This window comes from Gymnodraco acuticeps, unplaced genomic scaffold, assembly GCF_902827175.1.
Source record: "Gymnodraco acuticeps unplaced genomic scaffold, fGymAcu1.1, whole genome shotgun sequence".
Taxonomy (NCBI): Eukaryota; Metazoa; Chordata; class Actinopteri; order Perciformes; family Bathydraconidae; genus Gymnodraco; species Gymnodraco acuticeps.
This window is the reverse complement of record NW_022990661.1, coordinates 135,834-161,642: the sequence shown is the minus strand read 5'-3', so window position 1 is coordinate 161,642 and position 25,809 is coordinate 135,834. Positions and strand designations below refer to the sequence as shown.

The window sequence follows — 25,809 nt, the reverse complement described above, 5'->3', positions numbered from 1 at the left end:
CTACTTAAAATACAAGGAGCCAACATTAAAACAAACATCTAATCAAGTAGACGATCTGAGTACTTCTACTTTTACTCAAGTACAATACCTGAGTACTTTTACTCAAGTACAAGATCTGAATACTTCTACTTTTCCTCAAGTACAATATCTGAGTACTTCTACTTTTACTCAAGTACAATACCTGAGTACTTTTACTCAAGTACAAGATCTGAATACTTCTACTTTTCCTCAAGTACAAGATCTGAGTACTTCTACTCAAGTACAAGATCTGGGTACTTCTACTTTTGCTCAAGTACAATACCCGAGTACTTTTACTCAAGTACAAGATCTGAATACTTCTACTTGTACTCAAGATCTGAGTACTTTTACTCAAGTACAAGATCTGGGTACTTCTACTTTGACTCAATATCTGGGTACTTCTACTTTGACTCAATATCTGGGTACTTCTACTTTGACTCAAGTACCACATCTGAGTACTTCTACTTTGACTCAAGTACCACATCTGGGTACTTCTACTTTGACTCAAGTACCACATCTGAGTACTTCTACTTTGACTCAAGTACCACATCTGAGTACTTCTACTTTGACTCAAGTACCACATCTGAGTACTTCTACTTTGACTCAAGTACCACATCTGAGTACTTCTACTTTGACTCAAGTACCACATCTGAGTACTTCTACTTTGACTCAAGTACCACATCTGAGTACTTCTCCCACCTCTGAAATACACAATAAACCCACACCCACTCTTGCATCTATTTTAATTCAATCCAACAACGACACAGAAAGTTATTTACAATTTCAGAAAAACATTCAACTGAAAACTGAAGACTTTTTACAAAATGAACTCCAAGAAGGCGAAGAGAGAGAAGGGGAAGATGTCAGCAGAAAGCACAGGACAACATTTATAAAATACAGAAGTTGGAAGTAGTCAATTAGGTCTATTAAAATATTTAGAATGGGTCCTAAATCTCCACGGGTGTTACTGAACGCTCAGACACAGAACAGGAGTGAGAACTCTCTGGATTTGAGATGCGGGAAACAAATAACAAGAATATGAAACCAACAGATAAGAACTACGTTTCACATTCCAAACTTCAGTCACATACAAACAATGCTGCTTAAACTGTGAGAATAAATACAAATAAGTTATATATTTCTGTTATAAATACGCAGCGACAAACTGTAACACCAGAGTCAAACGATGCGTCTGACGGATAAAAAACAGTGAGATTTGACATTTTGTTACTCAGAAGATCACCTGGGATCATCTTGAAACTGACATAGTAACACACGGCCGATGGAGTGAACGCAGTGTCGTTGGTGAACCTTGTGTGTGTGTGTGTGTGTGCGTTACTGCTCCCAGAACGTGGGTCCGGGCGAGGCGATGATGTCATCATACGGCGCGCTCTGCTGCAGCTGGATCGAGTTCTGTTTCTTCAGAGCCAGGAAGCAGAAGAAGGTCGTGGCCACCTGGAAACGAGAGCGTCCTTCACACAACTCCTGGAGACTGAAGAGGGGGGACGTGCTGCTCTGGATCTACACACACACACACACACACACACACACACACACACACACACACACACACAGATAGAAACACACACACCACACACACACACACACACACACATAGAGACAGACACACACAGACACACATTTAATATCCCAACATCCTCCCTAATCCTTCTCATTCTGGCCTCACCGTTTAATCCGCTGTGAATGTAGATTTGTATCTGACATTCGATGTTAAGCAGAGGACGAGGACAACGAGAGGTTACAAATATAATAAGTAATAATGTGGAGCTGGAGAAAGTTTGGAGGAATACTTTCAGAGATAATGAATTGAATAATCTCTGGGATTAAAGCGGTACCTTTTCAGAGGGGAATAAATCTGAATTCACTAAAGAAAACTTTAACATGTTCTGAGATTATAAAGCTCCAAAGCTACGAGAAATAACTTGATATTCTGAAATCAAGTCGTACTTTTTCTAGGAACCACAAGGGCTTCACTTTGTAAGATGCTTTTTGTTTTCAATGCTATCCCAATCTGTGTTCTTAATACAAGGGCAATTTGTACATACATATATACACATTTGAATTATATACACATTTGAATTATATACACATTTGAATTATATACACATTTGAATGATATACACATTTGAATTATATACACATTTGAATGATACACACATTTGAATGATACACACATTTGAATGATACACACATTTGAATGATACACACATTTGAATGATACACAGCTCTGAAAAAAGAATTAAGATACCAATGCAGCATTATCAGCTTTGTTTACAGGGTTCTTACACCTTTTCCAAAGTCAAGCACTTTTCAAGCATCTTACAGCTGTTGTAAATTACATATTTATATACTTCTACTCAAATGATTATTTCCCTACCTCACATTAAATCAGATGTTCTTTATGCTGTAAACAACCAAATGTGTGTTTCGTGATAGCCTTCTACACGAGGATGACAAATTAAAGACAAGAAAACTAAGTGACCAAAATGGCCTCCCATATAACCTGGCTGAGCCGATATACAACAATCAGCCAAATAACTTTTCAATACATTATTGATTAATATTTTTGAGGTACTTTTAGATTGGCAGTGAACATAAGTCAGAGGTACATGGTGTACTTTTACTCCTCTACATGTATTAATACCTTTAGTTACTTCACAGATGTGGATGAATGATGTGAAATATAATCAAGTGTTGAATCAGACTTTAGTTCCACCTGGAGTAAATCCACAAGGTACCCTGCAGTATACAAAGCCATTCAGACTAGCTGCTCCTTTACCAGCTTCACAGCCAGCATAACAACATTCTTGTGAGTGTTTCCCCGGTACACAAACACAATACACAAAAATACACAAACACACACTCACTCGCGAGCTTCCCCCAGACCAGAAACGGCACGAAACATACTACCAGTAGAAATACATTGCCTTTAAAATCGCTCTGTGTCGAATCAATAGATTATATTTCGTGACTATAACACGAAATGCCGTGAGACTGGGTTGAATTACAACAGTGAGTGCTTCATCCTCTGAAACACCACAGTTGTGACATCACTTACGCGACTACGTATTTTTCATCGTCTTATATTTCAACAGTTTTACGATAAACTGTGACTTTTTTGACATGAAATGATTTTGTAAGATTGACAAACCTCATGTGTAATTCATGGCACAGTTCAAACGGGATCGAAACATACGTCTTCTCTCTCCATTGACTTCAATACATTATTTTTCCGAAATAAGGTCCCATGGACCGGAAGTAGATGGGCGTGACTTCGCCTCTCTATATGATCATTATAGTTATAAAAAAATAAGAGAATAAAGTAAACAGGTATAAAATACTATATGACAGTAAAAAAAAGTTGTTATTAATAAACAAGAGTTTCAAAGGGGAGAGATTTGTAAAATATCCATAAAGAAAAATAAAATCTGCTTACAGGTCTGTTTCATCTGGTGTTGAGAGATGTATCCATAGGGATAGTTGGTGTTACTGGGGGGGGGGGGGGGGGGGACAGTTCACATGCGCCGTGTTATGCATGGCTGCTGCACCTCGCGGGAGCGTGCACAGCGTAAAGCCAAACTCACAGACATTTCAATGATTCGTACGGCAGTTAGGTTTGGAAACGGTATGATTTCCTTTTTGGAGGGCATGCATGATAACGCGGCATAACACCGGAGCCTCGCTGCGGGGAAACTTTGGCGCTGTTCCGAGTTTGTTCTAATCTGTCAAAATGACGGACTGCTTTCAGATTTGTCCGTCATTGTTAAAATAAATCCGTCATAGACGGAAAATATTCGGTTAACGCGACCTCTGATCCTTACCTTTAGTGCGTGGTGGAGGTTCTGAGTGCGTTTGGTCAGCTTCCTCTCCTCGAGGTCCTGGCTCTCCAGCAGAGACTGCAGGCACAAAGAGAAGAACACCTTTCAGTCAGTGGAGCACCTCCAGCAAAGCATCATGGGAAATGAAACCTCGCCATCTGGCAAACGCTGATAGATTTGCCTTTTTTACGAGTTCTTTATTCTATCATTCAATTGTTCAATAGCTTTGTCTTTCAATTTGCTCCGAGTAACTTGGAAGCATTTTTTTTGTTCAAATGTAAGAACTTTTCACGGATTCACACCCAATTCCTTAAAATACAAGGAGCCAACATTAAAACATCTAATCAAGTACAAGATCTGAGTACTTCTACTTTTACTCAAGAACAAGATCTGAGTACTTTTACTCAAGAACAAGGTCTGAGTACTTCTACTTTTACTCAAGAACAAGATCTGAGTACTTCTACTTTTACTCAAGAACAAGATCTGAGTACTTCTACTTTTACTCAAGAACAAGGTCTGAGTACTTCTACTTTTACTCAAGAACAAGATCTGAGTACTTCTACTTTTACTCAAGTACAAGATCTGAGTACTTTTACTCAAGAACAAGATCTGAGTACTTTTACTCAAGAACAAGGTCTGAGTACTTCTACTTTTACTCAAGAACAAGATCTGAGTACTTTTACTCAAGAACAAGATCTGAGTACTTCTACTTTTACTCAAGAACAAGATCTGAGTACTTCTACTTTTACTCAAGAACAAGATCTCAGTACTTTTACTCAAGAACAAGATCTGAGTACTTCTACTTTTACTCAAGAACAAGATCTCAGTACTTTTACTCAAGAACAAGATCTGAGTACTTCTACTTTTACTCAAGAACAAGATCTCAGTACTTTTACTCAAGAACAAGATCTGAGTACTTCTACTTTTACTCAAGAACAAGATCTGTGTACTTCTACTTTTACTCAAGTACAAGATCTGAGTACTTCTACTTTTACTCAAGAACAAGGTCTGAGTACTTCTACTTTTACTCAAGAACAAGATTTGAGTACTTTTACTCAAGAACAAGATCTGAGTACTTCTACTTTTACTCAAGAACAAGATCTGAGTACTTCTACTTTTACTCAAGAACAAGATCTGAGTACTTCTACTTTTACTCAAGAACAAGGTCTGAGTACTTCTACTTTTACTCAAGAACAAGATTTGAGTACTTTTACTCAAGAACAAGATCTGTGTACTTCTACTTTTACTCAAGAACAAGATCTGTGTACTTCTACTTTTACTCAAGTACAAGATCTGAGTACTTCTACTTTTACTCAAGAACAAGATCTGAGTACTTTTACTTTTACTCAAGAACAAGATCTGTGTACTTCTACTTTTACTCAAGTACAAGATCTGAGTACTTTTACTTTTACTCAAGAACAAGATCTGTGTACTTCTACTTTTACTCAAGTACAAGATCTGAGTACTTCTACTTTTACTCAAGAACAATGTCTGAGTACTTCTACTTTTACTCAAGTACAAGATCTGAGTACTTCTACTTTTACTCAAGAACAAGATCTGAGTACTTCTACTTTTACTCAAGTACAAGATCTGAGTACTTTTACTTTTACTCAAGAACAAGATCTGTGTACTTCTACTTTTACTCAAGTACAAGATCTGAGTACTTCTACTTTTACTCAAGAACAAGATCTGAGTACTTCTACTTTTACTCAAGAACAAGATCTGAGTACTTCTACTTTTACTCAAGTACAAGATCTGAGTACTTTTACTCAAGAACAAGATCTGTGTACTTCTACTTTTACTCAAGTACAAGATCTGAGTACTTCTACTTTTACTCAAGAACAAGATCTGAGTACTTCTACTTTTACTCAAGTACAAGATCTGAGTACTTTTACTTTTACTCAAGAACAAGATCTGTGTACTTCTACTTTTACTCAAGTACAAGATCTGAGTACTTTTACTTTTACTCAAGAACAAGATCTGTGTACTTCTACTTTTACTCAAGAACAAGGTCTGAGTACTTCTACTTTTACTTAAGTACAAGATCTGAGTACTTCTACTTTTACTCAAGAACAAGATCTGAGTACTTCTACTTTTACTCAAGAACAAGATCTGAGTACTTCTACTTTTACTCAAGTACAAGATCTGAGTACTTTTACTCAAGAACAAGATCTGTGTACTTCTACTTTTACTCAAGTACAAGATCTGAGTACTTCTACTTTTACTCAAGAACAAGATCTGAGTACTTCTACTTTTACTCAAGAACAAGATTTGAGTACTTTTACTCAAGAACAAGATCTGTGTACTTCTACTTTTACTCAAGTACAAGATCTGAGTACTTCTACTTTTACTCAAGAACAAGATCTGTTTACTTCTACTTTTACTCAAGTACAAGATCTGAGTACTTTTACTTTTACTCAAGAACAAGATCTGTGTACTTCTACTTTTACTCAAGTACAAGATCTGAGTACTTTTACTTTTACTCAAGAACAAGATCTGTGTACTTCTACTTTTACTCAAGTACAAGATCTGAGTACTTTTACTTTTACTCAAGAACAAGATCTGTGTACTTCTACTTTTACTCAAGTATAAGATCTGAGTACTTCTACTTTTATTCAAGAACAAGGTCTGAGTACTTCTACTTTTACTCAAGAACAAGATCTGAGTACTTCTACTTTTACTCAAGTACAAGATCTGAGTACTTTTACTTTTACTCAAGAACAAGATCTGAGTACTTCTACTTTTACTCAAGTACAAGATCTGAGTACTTTTACTTTTACTCAAGAACAAGATCTGTGTACTTCTACTTTTACTCAAGTACAAGATCTGAGTACTTCTACTTTTACTCAAGAACAAGATCTGAGTACTTCTACTTTTACTCAAGAACAAGATCTGAGTACTTTTACTCAAGAACAAGATCTGTGTACTTCTACTTTTACTCAAGTACAAGATCTGAGTACTTCTACTTTTACTCAAGAACAAGATCTGAGTACTTCTACTTTTACTCAAGAACAAGATCTGAGTACTTCTACTTTTACTCAAGTACAAGATCTGAGTACTTTTACTCAAGAACCAGATCTGTGTACTTCTACTTTTACTCAAGTACAAGATCTGAGTACTTCTACTTTTACTCAAGAACAAGATCTGAGTACTTCTACTTTTACTCAAGTACAAGATCTGAGTACTTTTACTTTTACTCAAGAACAAGATCTGTGTACTTCTACTTTTACTCAAGTACAAGATCTGAGTACTTTTACTTTTACTCAAGAACAAGATCTGTGTACTTCTACTTTTACTCAAGTACAAGATCTGAGTACTTTTACTTTTACTCAAGAACAAGATCTGTGTACTTCTACTTTTACTCAAGTACAAGATCTGAGTACTTCTACTTTTACTCAAGAACAAGGTCTGAGTACTTCTACTTTTACTCAAGAACAAGATTTGAGTACTTTTACTCAAGAACAAGATCTGTGTACTTCTACTTTTACTCAAGTACAAGATCTGAGTACTTCTACTTTTACTCAAGAACAAGATCTGTGTACTTCTACTTTTACTCAAGTACAAGATCTGAGTACTTCTACTTTTACTCAAGAACAAGATCTGAGTACTTCTACTCAAGAACAAGGTCTGAGTACTTCTACTTTTACTCAAGAACAAGATCTGAGTACTTCTACTTTTACTCAAGAACAAGATCTGAGTACTTCTACTTTTACTCAAGAACAAGGTCTGAGTACTTCTACTTTTACTCAAGAACAAGATCTGAGTACTTCTACTTTTACTCAAGTACAAGATCTGAGTACTTTTACTTTTACTCAAGAACAAGATCTGAGTACTTCTACTTTTACTCAAGTACAAGATCTGAGTACTTTTACTTTTACTCAAGAACAAGATCTGTGTACTTCTACTTTTACTCAAGTACAAGATCTGAGTACTTCTACTTTTACTCAAGTACAAGATCTGAGTACTTCTACTTTTACTCAAGTACAAGATCTGAGTACTTCTACTTTTACTCAAGTACAAGACCTGAGTACTTCTACTTTTACTCAAGAACAAGGTCTGAGTACTTCTACTTTTACTCAAGAACAAGATCTGAGTACTTCTACTTTTACTCAAGAACAAGATCTGAGTACTTCTACTTTTACTCAAGAACAAGGTCTGAGTACTTCTACTTTACTCAAGAACAAGATCTGAGTACTTCTACTTTTACTCAAGTACAAGATCTGAGTACTTTTACTTTTACTCAAGAACAAGATCTGAGTACTTCTACTTTTACTCAAGTACAAGATCTGAGTACTTTTACTTTTACTCAAGAACAAGATCTGTGTACTTCTACTTTTACTCAAGTACAAGATCTGAGTACTTCTACTTTTACTCAAGTCCAAGATCTGAGTACTTCTACTTTTACTCAAGTACAATCCATTGTTAGCTCACTTTCAAAAGGTAAAGCCAGTAATATATACTCCTCGTGACTCGTTTACAATGTCTGTATTTAGGCAAGGCAAGTTTATTTATATAGCCCCTTTCAACACAAGGCGATTCAAAGTGCTTTACCAACATGAAAGACATTAAGCTCATTCAGATATAGTGCAGTTGAAACACATTTTTAAATTAAAATTAAAAAGCATAGATAATAAAAGAAACATAACAAATACAAGAATATTAGTCTTTGGCCTTTAAAACCATTTTTCTTTTGAATTCCCAGAATATTTAAACCAGTTTTAAGACTTTCCCGCATCAATAAAAGTTACAGTGCAGTTTAAGATGTGAATAGTTCAATTAAAAGCAGCGGCAAAAAGAAAAGTCTCCAGCCTGGATTTGAAAGTAGTCAGAGTTGCAGCGGACCGGCAGGTTTCTGGGAGCTTGTTCCAGATGTTTGGAGCATAATAACTGAACTTCTCCAGCTTTAGTTCTGACTCAGGAAGCTGACCTGAAGACCTGAGAGATCTGGATGGTTCATCATTTAGCAGGAAGTCAGAAATGTATTTTGGGCCTAAATCATTCAAAGCTTTATAAACCAGCAGCAGTATTTAGGAATCAATGATTTGACAGACAGGAAGCCGGTGTAAAGACCTCAGAACTGGACTGATGTGACTTTCTTATTTACTGTTTATTACATCTGTATTTAACGTCTATATGCCTGAACCCCTGCACCTTATATGCTCTAAATCCGCACCTTATCAAAAAACACTTATTCATATTTACACACATTGATCTGATCTGTGACTTTATTGAAGCCTCGTGCACTCTCTTTGCACTCGCTGGTTGGATGCATTTCATTGTCCTCTGTGCAATGCCAATAAAGTTGAATCTAATCTAATATGTTTGTTGTTGTGTGTGTTCAGGCACCTGAGTGTTGAGGGAGGAGGACTGAGTCTGCAGGCAGGACGGATGGACAAACATGGAGTCTTCTGAGGGAAGTTCACAATGAGTGAACTCAGACATGTTCCCATCCTGACAGACACGAGGAACACACGGTAAACCACACATGGAAACGGTAAAATGGCACCATGAATGAATCTAAATCCTGACTTACTTCTCGGAGCTCAAAGTTATTCTCCCCTTGATTATCAGTCATGTGACCGAGGTCGCTCACATCCGTGTTGTGCGTTGTTTCCTGATCTATCGATGAATCTACGACGGTGACGTCCGTGTTGATGTCCCTCTGAGCTATATGTCATCACATAAAGCAGATTACATACATATGGACAACACCAATGATAAAGAAAAAACAAATTAGATTTGAAGTTCCAACCATCTCCTCCATCCTCGCGCATCACCTCGTCCTCCTGATGCACACCCGAGGGTTTCATCTGGAAAATAGTCTTGGCAAAGAACTGCAAAAGTAAAACTAGATCAGATGGCAGTCATTTCACTTCAAAGGAAATGTTTACTATTTCTTGTTTTATTGGGCCTCTTTAAGCCCTGAGCCTGTTTTTCAGGTCTCAGGCTCGAAAATGACATTCCCAGAACAAATGACCATAACTTCACTTCTAAAAAGGGGTACATTAATAATCTTTTTTCTCAAAGCAAGGTTACATCTGTGAGTTGGATGTAGAAGTGTCAGAATCAATATAGATGTTTTTATTTTAAAGTCAATTCAGATTGAACACAGTAAAACAATTTAAATTATTGTGTCCGTCCAAAAAGAAACCATCCATCCATCCATCCATCCATCTTCTCCCGCTTATCCGTGGTCGGGTCAAAAAGAAACCATTCTTACTTATAGTGAAAACCACCCTTGAATGATGGGATGGTAGAATAAAAGCTGTAGGAATCCAAACTATAACATATAATAAGTACCCTGTATCAAGATTGATGCAAAACAAGTGACCTTTGACCTTTTTAGAGAGATTTAGAACAAAAAAAACACTTCTGGGGTCATTTGGGTGCATTTTCCATATCTCTGGCCCCCCTCGTTCGATTTTGATGATTGACATCTCTTTCTAACCGTTAGAGCCAATAGAATCGAAGGGGAAGTTCCTAAAATCCGTCTAAACATTTCCCATTGGTGAATGAGTGATGCGTAGCCAGAATGCCCAAAACCGGAAGCTGTCATACACTCTGGTAGCTATCATAGCAGCTATATATAAAATCTCCGTTATTGACATAAAAATGGAATGATGGATTATCAGTAATCATTTCAAAGTGACACAGACACATTGGATTAACCTGTGGATTAACCTTCAGCAGCGTTTTTATCGTTGTAATGCCATTGAACACAACTTTTGATCAGAATAACAGCTAAGGTAAAACATATTTGCCATTTTTGCTACCTAAAGCTACGTTGTGTGATGTCTGGGTTTGCTTCCCCTGCAGTTTTGATCGCTCAGTGATGATACTAATACCGCTAGAATCTGTGGAATCTCAGCTTTAATCTGATATCTTGTTTGTGCAGATCCGATAAGTAAAAAAGTATTTCTACCGTGAGTTCTGTGCTAAGGGCTAATTCAGAGGCTCGGCGTTAGACTTGTGTTTTGTTTAGCTAAAAATGGTTCATATCGTCAGTTAGCTGAGTTTCTTCCCGTTAAGTGGGTATGACACATTCATAGGTTGTTACATTTTAAGAAGCCCTGAGACACAGTTTTGTGAAAAAAAGCCTGATGGGGCTTAACAGGTTAACCAACCTTAAGAAATGTTTTCGTAAAACCCACTTTTTCTAGAATACGGTTTTTTTTTTTGTGTTCAATGATATATCCACTACGCTGCAGGAGTCACTAAACATTACCTTTTTACCGTTAGCTTCCCGCAAAAGGTGTCACGATCTGTCTGTGTTGTGTTTTGTCTTGTCTAGATCTGTCTTTGGTTTCCTGTTTTATTTTACAAGAAGTAACCTCAAGGCCCTGGTTAAGGGAGTTACTACCCTAGTGGGTGGAGGTAGCTTTTTTGGTAGCTTTGAGGTCAAACCTGTTTCCCGGCCTACTAGCCCCAGGCATGCTAGCCCCCTGCTTGACACAGTTCCCAACAAGGCTCCTTTCGTGGACCCTTTCGCTGGGTCTCGTCTGGCCTTTGGAGGACCTCTGAGCCTCCGCAAGGCTTCAAGCCAGCATGGAAGGAAACGCAAGGCCAGGATTCCAGTACAGGCCACTGCAGCCATGGTTCCGGCTCCAGTACCGGCCCCAGCAGCCATGGTTCCGGCTCCAGTACCAGCCCCAGCAGCAATGGTCCCAGCCCCAGTAGCCATGGTCCCAGCCCCAGAAGCCATGGTTCAGGCCCTAGTTCCGGCCCCAGCAGCCATAGTCCCTCCTCTAGTCCCTTCTCAAATCCCTCCTCTAGTCCCTTCTCCAGTCCCTACTCAAGTCCCTTCTCTAGTTCCTACACAATTCCCTTCTCCAGTCCCTTCTCCAGTCCCTACTCAATTCCCTTCTGAAGTCCCTCCTCTAGTCCCTTTTCAAGTCCCTCCTCTAGTCCCTTCTCAAGTCCCTTCTCCAGTCCCTATTCAAGTCCCTTCTCTAGTTCCTACACAATTCCCTTCTCAAGTCCCTCCTCAAGTCCTTTCTCAAGTCCCCTCTCAAGTCTCTTCTCAAGTCCCAACACCATGTCCTGTCTCGTTGGGGGTCCCGCCGACTACTGTTCTGCAGGGGGTCCTGCCAACCCCTTGTCTTGTCCCTTTGGGGGTCCCGCCGACTACTATCCTGCCGGGGGTCCAGCAACCCCATGTCCTGTCTCGTTGGGGGTTCCGCCGACAACTGTTCTACCGGGGGTCCTGCCAACCCCATGTCCTGGTCCGTTGGGGGTTACGCTGGGGGTCCTGCCAACTCTGTGTGCTGTTCCATTGGGGGTCCCACCGTCACCTGTTTTGCCGGGGGTCCTGCCAACTCCTTGTCCTGTTTCGTTGGGGGTTCCACTGATGGTCCTGCCAACTCTGTGTCCTGTCCTGTTGGGGGTCCCGCCGACACCTGTCCCGCCCGTCCTCCGGAGCTGTCCCGCCTCCGTCCTGCCCGTCCTCCGGAGCTGTCCCGTCGCCGCCTTCTTGCCCGTCCTTGTGCTCGGCCCCCTGAGTTCCCCAGCCTTCGCCCTCAAGCCTGGCCCCCTGAGTTCCCCAGCCGCAGCCTTCGCCCTCAAGCCCGTCCCCCTGAGTTCCCCAGCCGCAGCCTTCGCCCTCAAGCCCGGCCCCCTGACTTTCCCAGTCGATGCCTTCACCCTGGAGTCCGGCCCCCTAATTTACCCCGACGAGGCCTTCACCCCTGTCTTCGGCTCCCTGAGTTTCCCCGCCGCGGACTTTCCAGCTCTGTTGCTGTTCCACCCACCCTGTTTTTTTGTTGTTGTTTTTTTTAGGGGGGGGGGGGTAATGTCACGATCTGTCTGTGTTGTGTTTTGTCTTGTCTAGATCTGTCTTTGGTTTCCTGTTTTATTTTTGAAAAGTGTTCACCCCCGTCTTGCCTGTTGCTTTCTGTCTCTGTGTTCCCTCCTGCCTGATTACCCGATTGTGTTCACCTTGTGCCCCTGTGTTTTCTCCTCCCTCCTCACCTGTGTCGTGTTTGTGTGATTAGTCTTGTGTGCATTTAAGTTCTGGTTTTTCTGTCTGTCATTGTTAGATCCTTGTTTGTTGTTGTTGACTGTGTTCACGGGGGGAGAGTTCAGCTCTGTATCTTGTAGCCTTGAAATAAAGGAATTTTCTGTTGAATCTGCATTTGGGTCCTGCCTGCTTCACTCAACCCTGACAAAAGGACCTTTTTGTTTGGAGTCTGCTTTCCACTTTCAATTGGGAATTTATTTTAGAGATATTACATATTTAGCTACATTATAAACAGCTGAAGTAAGACAGGAAAGGGAGAGAGGCAGGTACATGGGGCCCATTCTTGATTCTCTCATCTTTTCTTTGTTTAGTGCGTTTCATGGGGACTGTGTCAGCGGTGTTAGCGTCAACTGGCTTGCACTTTAAAGTTTTTATTTAAGTGGACAATGAGAGTCATCATTTTAAGAAAACAAGCATGAACAATTTGGTTTGAGAAAACTTCCTGAATCTGATGCAGACTTTTTAGTTTAACCAGTTAAGCCCGAAGGTCCCCCCAGTGGACCCCTCCCACAGTTTTTTTTCTCTCACATGTCTCAGGGCTTCTTAACATTTATGAAACTATTAATGTTTCATACCCTTTTAAAAGGTAAGAAACTCCGCTAACTGACAATAAGAACAATTGTTAGCTAAAAAAAACACAAAAGTAATACCAAGCCTTTGAATTAGCATTGAGCGAAAAAAATGCTAACTAATGCTAACGCTTTTTTTACACACAACACACGGTAGAAATGCCCTTATTACTATCTTAACTGCACAAACAAGATATACGATTTAAAGCTGAGACTCCACAGATTCCACACATGTAATGTCATCACTGTCCGACCTCGAATTCCTGGAGCTATCAGCCAGAAAAGAGAAAGTAAACAACATCCGGTTCCAAACATATTACAATAATTACGTCTTACCTTTTTTGATTTGTGATCAAAAGTTGTGTTCAACGGAATAAAAACGCATCTCAAGGTTAATCCAATGTCTTTGTGTCACGTAGAATTTTTTACTGATAATCAATCATCATATTTATGGCAATATACTCGGTATAAAGTATTGCCGTCCAGGCTTGCACTTTCAGATATGCTTCGTTTGCTTCTCTATTACGTCCGCTATGGTAATGTTTACGTAGATTTGGGAACTGCCCATCGATTCTATTGGTTCTGATGGTTAAGAAAAAGGTGTAAATCACACGAATCGACCAATGGGTTCCAGAGATATGGTCCTGCGCAAATTATAAAGAATGCCAGCCAGCGTGCCAACATTACGCAGCCCACTTCATTTATTGTTTACAGCGTAAAGAAGCAGGTATTGCAGCAGGACCCAGAGCGCACGGAGCACAGAGCGGACAGCAGATAACGGAATTGCAGTTGTATTGCTTATAGATTATCAGAACATTTCAAAGGGGACACAGCCCCATTGGATATTAATCTATGGATTAACTACATCATCGTTTTTATCGTTTTAATACCATTGAAGACCAGTTTAGACCAGACAACGAGGAAGGTAAGTCATTGTTAGCCTAGCGCATTAGCGCTAGCGCCATTTGTTTTGATGTACGTTTTTGTTGATAACGTCGCGAGTTTGTATCTTTCAGTGTTTGGCTGTTCAGGTGGGCACCGTTAGATTCTGTGTCTCCTTGCAATCATAAACAATGTGTTGGATGTGCAGCTAGGATAAGTAATAAGGGAGCGAGGAGTGATTTTCGGTGCACTAATAGTTTAGCATTTTTCGCTCGGGGCTAATTCACTGTAAGAGTAGGCCTATGTTTTATTTTATTTTATTTATTTTTTTCACAACAGTTGTATTTGGATGGAATGAATACCTATAGTGATAATTCAAAGTAATAAAATGATTTTTACAGTGAAAAAGTTCAAATGGAACCGATGGTTCCCAAATTACCCAGAGGTGAGTCCGCTTAGACTTTATTTTTCTAAACCTCTCTAAAAAGGTCAAATTTCACTTGTTTTGCATCAATCTTGATACAGGGTACTTATTATATGTTATAGTTTGGATTCCTAAAGCTTTTAGTCTACTAACCCATCATGCAAGGGTGGTTTTCACGATAAGTATAGGTTTTTTTTTAGGTGGACATTAGAATTTACATGTTTTTACTATGTTCCATCTGAATTTACTTTAAAATAAAAACATCTATATTGATTCTGACACTTCTACATCCAACTCACAGATGTAACCTTGCTTTGAGAAAAATAATTATTAATTTACCCCTTTTAAAAGTGAAGATATATCATTTGTTGTGTTAGTGGCATTTTCGAGCCTGAAACCTGAAAAACAGGCTCAGGGCTTAACTGGTTAAGAAAACAATTAATAAGGCACAAAGATACTGTTATTATTTTGTATATATTGATTGTTGTGCTTTTATTTATGTCTTGATGTGTGCATATGTATAAATGTGTCTATGGATTGTGTATATATAGGATATACACATTTTTATATTTGTATTTTGTATTAGGGATTGTGGGAAACGGTATTTCAATCTCTCTGTCTGTACACACAAGCTGAAAGATTGACAATAAAATTGACTTTGAGATATTGGTGAGACAAAAGACCAACATCGCAGGTGTTTGTTCATCTTTACCTTCTTTATCTGTGGCGCTGCTACAGTTGAACACAGCTGAGCAAACAGTTTGTCCGCCCTGCCGTTCTCCTTCCACTCCATGAGCTGCACGGTCGGGGGGGCCATGTCCAGAGAAGCGATCAGATCTGAGCAGTTTGAGATCTGCTCTCTGATCGTCTCGTTGCTCAGCTCTTTGCTCTGATCCACCACCAGCCTGCGTTTCCTCTTCCCCCTCCTCTTCTCAGAGTTAGCTGAAAACAGACAGTAGAGCAGTGACCCTCAACTGGTGGCCCGCCAGACATTCTCATCCGGCCCGCACAACGGGGGTGACTGTGGCGTTAGTGCGTTCGCCCCCCACTAAAACGTCTCGTGAGTAATGTGCAGTACCGGAGTCCAACAGAGAGGCAGCAGCTGCCGGACAGTAGACTGCGTACTGCCTTCCCTGCCCTGAAGAAGAAGAAGTGTTCCTTCGCTGTGAAGAGTATGCTTTATGTTCTCCGCAGCAGTTGCCCCGCAGCGACAGAGTCCAACAAAGAGGCAGAAGCTGCGGGACCGTAGCCTCGAAGTGATCCTTCGTTAGCGTGAAGAGTCTGCTTCCCCCCCCCCCCCCCGGTCAACAACTTAAAAAATTCTGGGCTATAAAAAAATTGCTGGCCCGCGAAAGTGTCTATTGGATAAATGTTGGCCCTTGGACAAATGTAGTTGGTGATCCCTGCAGTCGAGGGTCGAGTATCAAAAAGACCGTTTGCAGAGATGGCTAAAGTACACAGATCCTTTAGGCTGGCGTCACACTGTCCCGAAATTGACCCCAGATGGACACGAATATGGAATTGTGAATTTCGCACGAAGATGGCCCTGAACTTGGTCAACAGCCAAGCAACAGAAGCAAGTACGATGCCTACAGAAGGCCACACAAAGGCAACACGAAGATGTGAATTGTTATAGTAGTTTATACCCGCAGGACACACGAAGGCCACACAACATCGTAGAGAGTACGATGCGTTCCAACTAGGTCACGAAGGTGTCACGTGATCTCCTGATGGTATTTACATAATATGTTTACATGATATTGTTGTGCAATTAAACAACCAGAGAAGCGATCTGCAAGGAAACATAGCACACCGTGTCCTCATGCTCCCGTTTCACCTGCTTAATACAGGTATCATCACTGCTACTGATTTCGACAGAGCAGGTCACAAATAGCAAGAAATGACAGTGAAATAAGACAATTTTTACCTGAGGAGGTGCTGGGCCTGTAAGAGTTGCTCATCGTGTTCTCTGAGGTGCATCAAAAGAAGCAATGCTGCTGCCTTCTTTTTCCTGGTTGTCTCATCATCAAAGTATGCCATTCAGCAGGAACTGAATTGTGATTGAAGCTTTGGGAGTTACACACGCCTCTGCTCTGTAGAGTTGCTCAGGACTGACTGAGGAAGATGCTCTGAGGCTGGCCTTTTATATGTCCACGTTACCATGACACATGGGAAACGCTTGAGCTACTCAAATTCGGCTGTCTTCGCCGACACCATCTTGATGTCATCATACTATAATACCATGGCTACACGACGGCATTGCGCGGGCTTCACGTAGTCGTGTTGCCTTCCTAAGACAACCGGGCAGCTTTTTGTTTCCTTCGTATTGTCTTCGTGAGGCGAAAAATGCCCGATGGCACCGATGATCACACGAAGTAGAGATGAAGAGGACACGATTTTGACAAGATGCCCTCACGATGGCCTTTCGAAGGGCAAAATGGACACACACATTTTTTGGCATACCAAAGATTTTGCCACCGCTCACAAAGTTGCTGCCGGGGCCTGAGAAACTCCACCGGCGGTCATACGATGGCTTAAGATGGCCTCACGAATGGCCCGATGTTGTTACGGTCAGAGCCGAATTTGAACATTTCCTTTATCGTGTGTCCATCTGGTGTCAATTTCGGGACAGTGTGACACATCCTTTACTCAAGTAAAAGTAAAGAGGCTTTGAAATGTACTTCAGTAAAAAGTACCCATAACTAGCAGCTGTTTTAAAGAGTACCTGACCTCCCTTTATATTAATAGAACAATAATGTCATTGTTAGCTAATGAATGTTTCCATGCTGAACAACGGCAACATGACAACGTTTCCATTGGTCCCTCTTCTTTAGAGAAGACCAGGAAATGATGGATACACGGATCGTGTTCAAATCAATAGGCACGCAATGACTCTAAAGGCCCTGACACACCAGGCCGATTTCGGCTGTTTTCGTAAGTCGGGAGACGAAGCGTGTCCTGTCGCCCAAACTCAATTTGGTGTGTCCCGCACCGTCGACCGTGACACGCCTTATTTGGACTGCCTGTCCCGATGCATGGCCGATTCAACATGTTGAATCGGCCATGCATCGGGACAGGTCATCGGGTCTGGCAGTCGGACCAAACAATCACTCTGATTGGCTGTTCAGCTAGCGAATCAGTGCATGAGAAGCGAAACGGAAGTGAGGGACGTAAACAAACGATTTAAGAAGGCACACACAGACTGATATTCATTTTCATCTCATCATGGCAATCTGGAATGACGCAAACGAAGACCTGCTCATCACATTGATCCAGGAGAGGCCAGCTCTGTACGACATCACAGAGAAAAGGTACTCGAACCGAGTAGTGAAAACCGGACTCTGACGAGAGATTGAAACGCAACTTGGTTTCTCTGGTAAGATTATCTTTTTCATCAATTGAGCTCTTTAGCAGATACTGTTGGGTTTTTATTGTTTGCCAGTTTGACAGTGACGTTAATGTGAAATGTAATTTGTTATTTCAACCTTGTGTTTTGTTGTTATCTTGTTGCTAGCTGTTGCTAGCTGTTGCTAGCTGTGCAGTTTGGCACTGCATGTAGATATGAATTGGACATGCTAACTAGCCACAATGGTTACATCGTTTATTTGTGTGCTTCAGAGAAAGAGCTGAGGAAGAAGTGGGATTCTCTGCGAACCCAGTACACCCGGTACAGGAGACTTGCCCCTTCGGGTAGTTGTGGAGCACCAAAGACGGGCAGACAGCAGTGGATCATAACCAGGCTGCAGTTTGCACACGCTATTTGTTTATATCACGCAGTCTGTTCTTCTTCTCTGTCTTCCGGTTGTTGCCTATTTTTAATGACGAATACACACTACCGCCGCCTGCTGGTAAGGAAAGTTATTGCCACTCACGCACTGAAGTCTTTGCGGTGCGTTCCCGTGCGACACATGGCCAAGACGCAGGAGAACACCGCGACGCAACAGCCGACGTCGGCGAGTCCTCTGGTGACTGCTTGGTGTGTCAGGGCCTTTAAGAATAATGATCACGCCACCAAACACACATTCAAACTAAAGGAACCAGCTGTTTGGAAAATGAGAGAAGTAGGAAGTACAGGTATTTGTGTTCAACATGTGAGAAGTAGAAAGTACAGGTATTTGTGTTCAACATGTAAGAAGTAGAAAGTTCAGGTATTTGTGTTCAACATGTACGAAGTAGAAAGTACAGGTATTTGGGTTCAACATGTAAGAAGTAGAAAGTACAGGTATTTGTGTTCAACATGTACGAAGTAGAAAGTACAGGTATTTGGGTTCAACATGTAAGAAGTAGAAAGTACAGGTATTTGAGTTCAACATGTACGAAGTAGAAAGTACAGGTATTTGGGTTCAACATGTAAGAAGTAGAAAGTACAGGTATTTGTGTTCAACATGTACGAAGTAGAAAGTACAGGTATTTGGGTTCAACATGTAAGAAGTAGAAAGTACAGGTATTTGTGTTCAACATGTACGAAGTAGAAAGTACAGGTATTTGGGTTCAACATGTACGAAGTAGAAAGTACAGGTATTTGGGTTCAACATGTACGAAGTAGAAAGTACAGGTATTTGTGTTCAACATGTGAGAAGTAGAAAGTACAGGTATTTGTGTTCAACATGTAAGAAGTAGAAAGTACAGGTATTTGAGTTCAACATGTAAGAAGTAGAAAGTACAGGTATTTGAGTTCAACATGTAAGAAGTAGAAAGTACAGGTATTTGTGTTCAACATGTAAGAAGTAGAAAGTACAGGTATTTGGGTTCAACATGTAAGAAGTAGAAAGTACAGGTATTTGTGTTCAACATGTACGAAGTAGAAAGTACAGGTATTTGTGTTCAACATGTAAGAAGTAGAAAGTACAGGTATTTGAGTTCAACATGTAAGAAGTAGAAAGTACAGGTATTTGTGTTCAACATGTAAGAAGTAGAAAGTACAAGAATTTGTGTTCAACATGTGAGAAGTAGAAAGTACAAGAATTTGTGTTCAACATGTAAGAAGTAGAAAGTACAGGTATTTGAGTTCAACATGTACGAAGTAGAAAGTACAGGTATTTGTGTTCAGCATGTAAGAAGTAGAAAGTACAGGTATTTGAGTTCAACATGTAAGAAGTAGAAAGTACAGGTATTTGGGTTCAACATGTAAGAAGTAGAAAGTACAGGTATTTGTGTTCAACATGTACGAAGTAGAAAGTACAGGTATTTGAGTTCAACATGTAAGAAGTAGAAAGTACAGGTATTTGTGTTCAACATGTAAGAAGTAGAAAGTACAAGAATTTGTGTTCAACATGTGAGAAGTAGAAAGTACAAGAATTTGTGTTCAACATGTAAGAAGTAGAAAGTACAGGAATTTGGGTTCAACATGTGAGAAGTAGAAAGTACAGGTATTTGGGTTCAACATGTGAGAAGTAGAAAGTACAGGTATTTGAGTTCAACATGTAAGAAGTAGAAAGTACAGGAATTTGGGTTCAACATGTGAGAAGTAGAAAGTACAGGTATTTGAGTTCAACATGTAAGAAGTAGAAAGTACAGGTATTTGTGTTCAATATGTAAGAAGTAGAAAGTACAGGTATTTGTGTTCAACATGTAAGAAGTAGAAAGTACAGGTATTTGAGTTCAACATGTAAGAAGTAGAAAGTACAGGTATTTGGGTTCAACATGTGAGAAGTAGAAAGTACAGGTATTTGGGTTCAACATGTGAGAAGTAGAAAGTACAGGTATTTGGGTTCAACATGTGAGAAGTAGAAAGTACAGGTATTTGAGTTCAACATGTAAGAAGTAGAAAGTACAGGAATTTGGGTTCAACATGTGAGAAGTAGAAAGTACAGGTATTTGAGTTCAACATGTAAGAAGTAGAAAGTACAGGTATTTGTGTTCAATATGTAAGAAGTAGAAAGTACAGGTATTTGTGTTCAACATGTAAGAAGTAGAAAGTACAGGTATTTGAGTTCAACATGTAAGAAGTAGAAAGTACAGGTATTTGGGTTCAACATGTGAGAAGTAGAAAGTACAGGTATTTGGGTTCAACATGTGAGAAGTAGAAAGTACAGGTATTTGGGTTCAACATGTGAGAAGTAGAAAGTACAGGTATTTGAGTTCAACATGTAAGAAGTAGAAAGTACAGGAATTTGGGTTCAACATGTGAGAAGTAGAAAGTACAGGAATTTGGGTTCAACATGTGAGAAGTAGAAAGTACAGGTATTTGAGTTCAACATGTAAGAAGTAGAAAGTACAGGTATTTGTGTTCAATATGTAAGAAGTAGAAAGTACAGGTATTTGTGTTCAACATGTAAGAAGTAGAAAGTACAGGTATTTGAGTTCAACATGTAAGAAGTAGAAAGTACAGGTATTTGTGTTCAACATGTAAGAAGTAGAAAGTACAGGTATTTGGGTTCAAAATGTAAGAAGTCAAAGTAAAAAGTCGTCAGAAAAATAAGTAGTGGAGTAACAGGGTATATGCAGGAATCCTGAAGACAAATTTAATACCTTTTAAGACCTTTTTTAAGACCCTTTCCATACATTTTAAGACCTCATCGCAACTTCGAGTTCTAACTGGTTACATTGGCGACACTCACATTTACTATATTGATTGTAAGATAGCACAACTAAACAGAGTGCAGACAGACTACTGAAGCCTCCTCTCCATGAACTTCAACCTCTCTGTGAAGGTCAGGTTTAATGCAGGATGCTGCGTTGTTGCTTCTGTACTCTGTGCTCTTTCATTCCAGTAGAACTCCTCAGAAACCATTAGAAACCAGTATTTGACCAATAAACAAAACAATTGACAAAACTTTGAACTATGAAATATATTAAACTTTGGTGAGCTTCAGCGGGGTAATGCCATATAGGAGCTCCCTCACAAATACCCAGGGGTTACATTGGGCTGGGGCTGTCCGGGGCTAAGCCCGGCACATAGGACGATGCTCTGACGTCATCACCCTCACACATTTGTCATATGTTTACAAAAAACGATATATATGTTAAGACTTTTCTCGTTCTTAATATAGACTATATTTAGGGTCGATATGTGTTGACCTTACTTTAAAATAGCAGATCTCTGTGACCGGATATAGTTTGGCTTAGACCCCGGCCCCACGAGGACGCTGACAGTAAAACGCATACGCAAACGCAAAAAAGTCTTCCGTTCACACGCATTCGATTCATTAACGTGTCCGTTCACACTAGACCGCTGGAAACGCTGTAGTACATATGCCAGGCCTGTAAGTGGCGCTGCTGCCGCCACAAAATACACCAAAAGCAGCGAAGAAGACCCCGGAGCATGGTTGTCATGGTTGCCCTTCTGATTATTCTCCGCGGTGGACGGCGTGTTCTCCTGCTGTATATCTCTCAGGTAGTCCACCAGCAGATAACCCCCCCCACACAGAGCGGAGCAAGGCAACGAAACTTAAAATAAGAAGCAGCATTTTATGGCACCTTGAGGGGGTTTCCCGACATGTTGTTTCAGTAAATTAAAGGGTGTTTCATGTTGTCGTTGCTGTGGACCTTCTTAATACCTTGGAACATGCCGTTTAATACTTTTTAATAGCCTTAATTTTCGCTAAATTGATTTATCAACTTTTAATACTTTTTAAGACCCCGCGGACACCCTGAGTAAAGTACTGATACCAGAAACATGTACTTAAGTACAGTAACAAGGTATTTGTACTCCTACTTCCACCTCTGACTGTTAGTGGGTCGACAGTTGGAAGTTTCTGGTTTGTTTCTCTCGGCCTAAAGCATTATGATTCCCACCAATGTGAGCACGTATAGATGAGGGTCTTTTTAACCGCAGTAAAACTCGCTAAAAACAGCTATAAGACACCCTTCCCACGACCAGCTGATTGCCAGGAGATGAGTATATATTTTACTTACTTGATCTCTGCGTCACCGACTGATATTAAAGTGACAGAAAAAAAAAACATTATAGTAAAGCCGCGGCCGGAAAATCAGGAAGCAACGTTACTACGCTATAACCGATTATCTTCCGTCACTGCATCGAGACCGAATCGTCCACGTCCGCATCGCAGAAACGATTATTTTCAACACCCCTAATAATAATAATAATAATAATAGCAATAATAATTGGGAGGGCGCGGCTGTTCTTATGTTCTCTGAGGGGAGGCTCACTTTGAAAACCCCTGCTTTAGAGCATAACGTTAGCATTTTGCTTTTGGCCATTAGATTTATGATTTCAAATTTATAAAAGTAGGGTAGACATGAGGAGATTATCCGGCTGAACAAAACGTGCATTTATCAAACAGGTTTGTTTCCACAGACCTTATTTCCAGCTATTTTCCAAAATGCTCTGGAGAGATCCCGTTGCTTTTTGTCGAGGGAACCAGCAGCTTACTTCGGGGTAAATACGTCCTCCCTGCACCGCTCTATAAACGCTAGGGATGCTCCGATCGCCAATTTCGGGGCCGATCGCCGGAATCAGTATCGGCCGATACCGATCGCCGATCCGATCGAGTGGGCGGGGCCTAAATGGAAGATTTAAACATCACTTTAAATCTTCCATTTAAAGTGATGTTTAAAACTCAGTTAATGGGGCTCATTCTCCGGAGCTTCCACAAACAACAATCTACTTAATTATTACATTCAAATGATGTACATTATTCAAGTTTACATTCACTTTGGATAATAACACGGGAGAAATGAGCGGAAGCGCTCTCTTTTCCTCTCTCCCCCTCTCTCTCCCCCCTCTCTCCCTCTCCTGACAGCCTCTCAGTATCTCATGCAGCTCACTGATCCAGTAATGAGTGACCCAACAATGAAGAATACATATATTTATAATAACTAGTTTAGCTTGTTCCAGAGGTAGATAAAATAGCTAAGTGTGTTAGGTCTAACTCTTACGGTACGTCCACACAGCAGCTTTTCAAAAACCTTGAAAATCTTGGAGCTGGGCGTGTCTGAAAGCTTGGGGATTTTTTGCGAGCAACGCGACCAACAACCAATCACATGAATCTCCCGCCCCCGACATACAAAGCAAAAAACCCCGGGGATTTTATGCGAGCAATATATATATATATATAAACTCCCCAAAACAGGCGAAAACCTACCAGTTTCACCCACTGTCTCTGCCACCTCCCTCCATGCCTGGTTCCTCCGGTTTGTATCCCATTAATAGTTCTGGTCGTAAAGAACCGGGTGATTTGCTACCGTAATTTCTCGTTTGGAATATGAGGAAATGAACTGCGGTCTGGTTCTCCCTGTGTGTGTGTTTCGCTGCGCTTACCGGTCCGGCGGGCGGAGCTGCAGGATTTCTGCTTCACACACGTTGCATTCCGCTATTTTACTGTCTTTTCGGACACCTTAAAATAATACCAGACCGGTGAAGCCATTTTGGCGAGCTTGTTTTGCCGCACACAGAGAAAGTGTCATGTATTTTACGTCATGCGATCGGCTCTCGCGATCGGCATGTTTAGAGAGCACCGATCGATCGGTAGAGAGTGAGTATCGGCCGATATCGATCGGTGACCGATCGATCGGAGCATCCCTAATAAACGCTGAATTAAACCTCTCAAAATGAAAACAAAAGACAGATATTACTGTGTTTGTGGGTTTTTTGTCGTTGTGGGTAAAGGGGCTTAATAGCAGGTGGTTTCAGGTGTGTGTGCATAAAATATGTGAGGTGCAGGAACACAGTTTGAGAGGTGTGTGATTGTTCCTACGAGTGACTGCCACAGGGTCCAGTGCGAAGCCCTCCTCCTCGTTGGCCAGCAGCTTGGTCTCGTCTTGAGTCGGGGTCACCACCTCTGTCCAATCAGCGTCTAGAAAACACACAGGGTTTGTTTTTTAGTTTGAAAACAACTCAAACACCACTGATGCAGCAGCTATATCATTTAACAAAACCCCGCTGATAAATGCAGTAGTTAATAATATAATATATATTTATAATATCGAAGCATTACACACATTAAAAAGCACGACACAATACATAGCACAAATAATGATTGAACTATTCAGTACGTGTTCCCACACCTTCCTAAACATTACCTTTCAGGTCCAATTCCTTCAAAATTATGGATCAAATAGTTTTTTGGATGTATAAACTAAAGTCTAATTGTTGAAATAGTAGAATAAATAATGAAAATAAATAAAATAAGATGTTATTTGAACAAAGGCTCAAGCTTACTTGCTGTAACAACAATTAAATATTAAAAACGAGACCTAGCGTTAATGAAGCACGTCACAACATATACATTCAAGCCCTTTGAATAAGCCATGTTGACTTTCAAGACCTTCATTTGATAGATTTTGCCAAACTTCTTAGGACGTCAAGGCTTATGACGTTAACATGAACGTTATCAGAAGACCAACACATTTATCGTGACGATGCATCACCTCGTTGATCCTCGAGTGTTGAGATGTGTGTATTCTCATTCTGAGGATCTTCTGGGATGAGGTTAGGAGACTCGGGGTTTTCACAGTTTGTCAGGAAGTCTTCAGAATCATAAAAAAAAGAGAAAGGATGATAGATCTTCAATTGGACAGCAAAGGAAAAATCACAGTTAACATAAAGTCAGATTTAGGTTTAGGATTATAACGTAATCTGCAGCAGCAGCTTGCTCCAAAGCTTCGTGACTAGGTGCAGAGTATTTTTATTTGTACGAGATAATGAGAACTGTGTTTCAGATGCTGTTGGGAACATACTGAATGTCCTCTTCCAACATGAGAGTAACATGATGACAAAGGTATCCCAACTATAGCTGTGAACATGACAGGATGTGTGATTACCTAGAAGAGGGTTCCTGCAGGTTTCACCAGCTCAAATGTAAGACTTCTTAAGACCTTTTTAAGACCACTTTGAATAGAATTGAAGACGTATTTGACGGCTAGAAAGTATGAAGGAAAATTGCTATGAAAGAAGAAATACGTCCCATAATTACTTACAAAGTAATGTATTCACGTTCAACATAAGAACAATGACTGAATATAACAGTACACAGACCTGTGTTAGCGTGTTAGACACAAATGGTGTGTTGTGTTGTTTGCAAAAGGTGCAGCGGGCTTCCATCACGTTCCCTCCACTGGTTTCAACCAAGCACTAAATTCGATGTTTTCCAACCGAAT

At 40.4% G+C, this 25,809-nt stretch overlaps 1 protein-coding gene across 1 annotated transcript in view; it reads right to left on the bottom strand.

Moving 5' to 3' along the window:
* Window positions 1-725: 725 nt before the first annotated feature.
* rad21l1 (RAD21 cohesin complex component like 1) overlaps window positions 726-25,809 on the bottom strand; it is a 36,110-nt gene continuing 11,026 nt past the window's right edge. The window contains exons 7-14 of the mRNA XM_034229577.1: window positions 25,081-25,179; window positions 24,408-24,506; window positions 15,461-15,690; window positions 9,610-9,691; window positions 9,391-9,524; window positions 9,204-9,308; window positions 3,861-3,935; window positions 726-1,539 (exon numbers count right to left, since the gene is read on the bottom strand). Coding sequence (XP_034085468.1) covers window positions 1,354-1,539; window positions 3,861-3,935; window positions 9,204-9,308; window positions 9,391-9,524; window positions 9,610-9,691; window positions 15,461-15,690; window positions 24,408-24,506; window positions 25,081-25,179 — 1,010 coding nt within the window. The 3' untranslated portion in view covers window positions 726-1,353. The remainder of the gene's footprint in view (window positions 1,540-3,860; window positions 3,936-9,203; window positions 9,309-9,390; window positions 9,525-9,609; window positions 9,692-15,460; window positions 15,691-24,407; window positions 24,507-25,080; window positions 25,180-25,809) is intronic.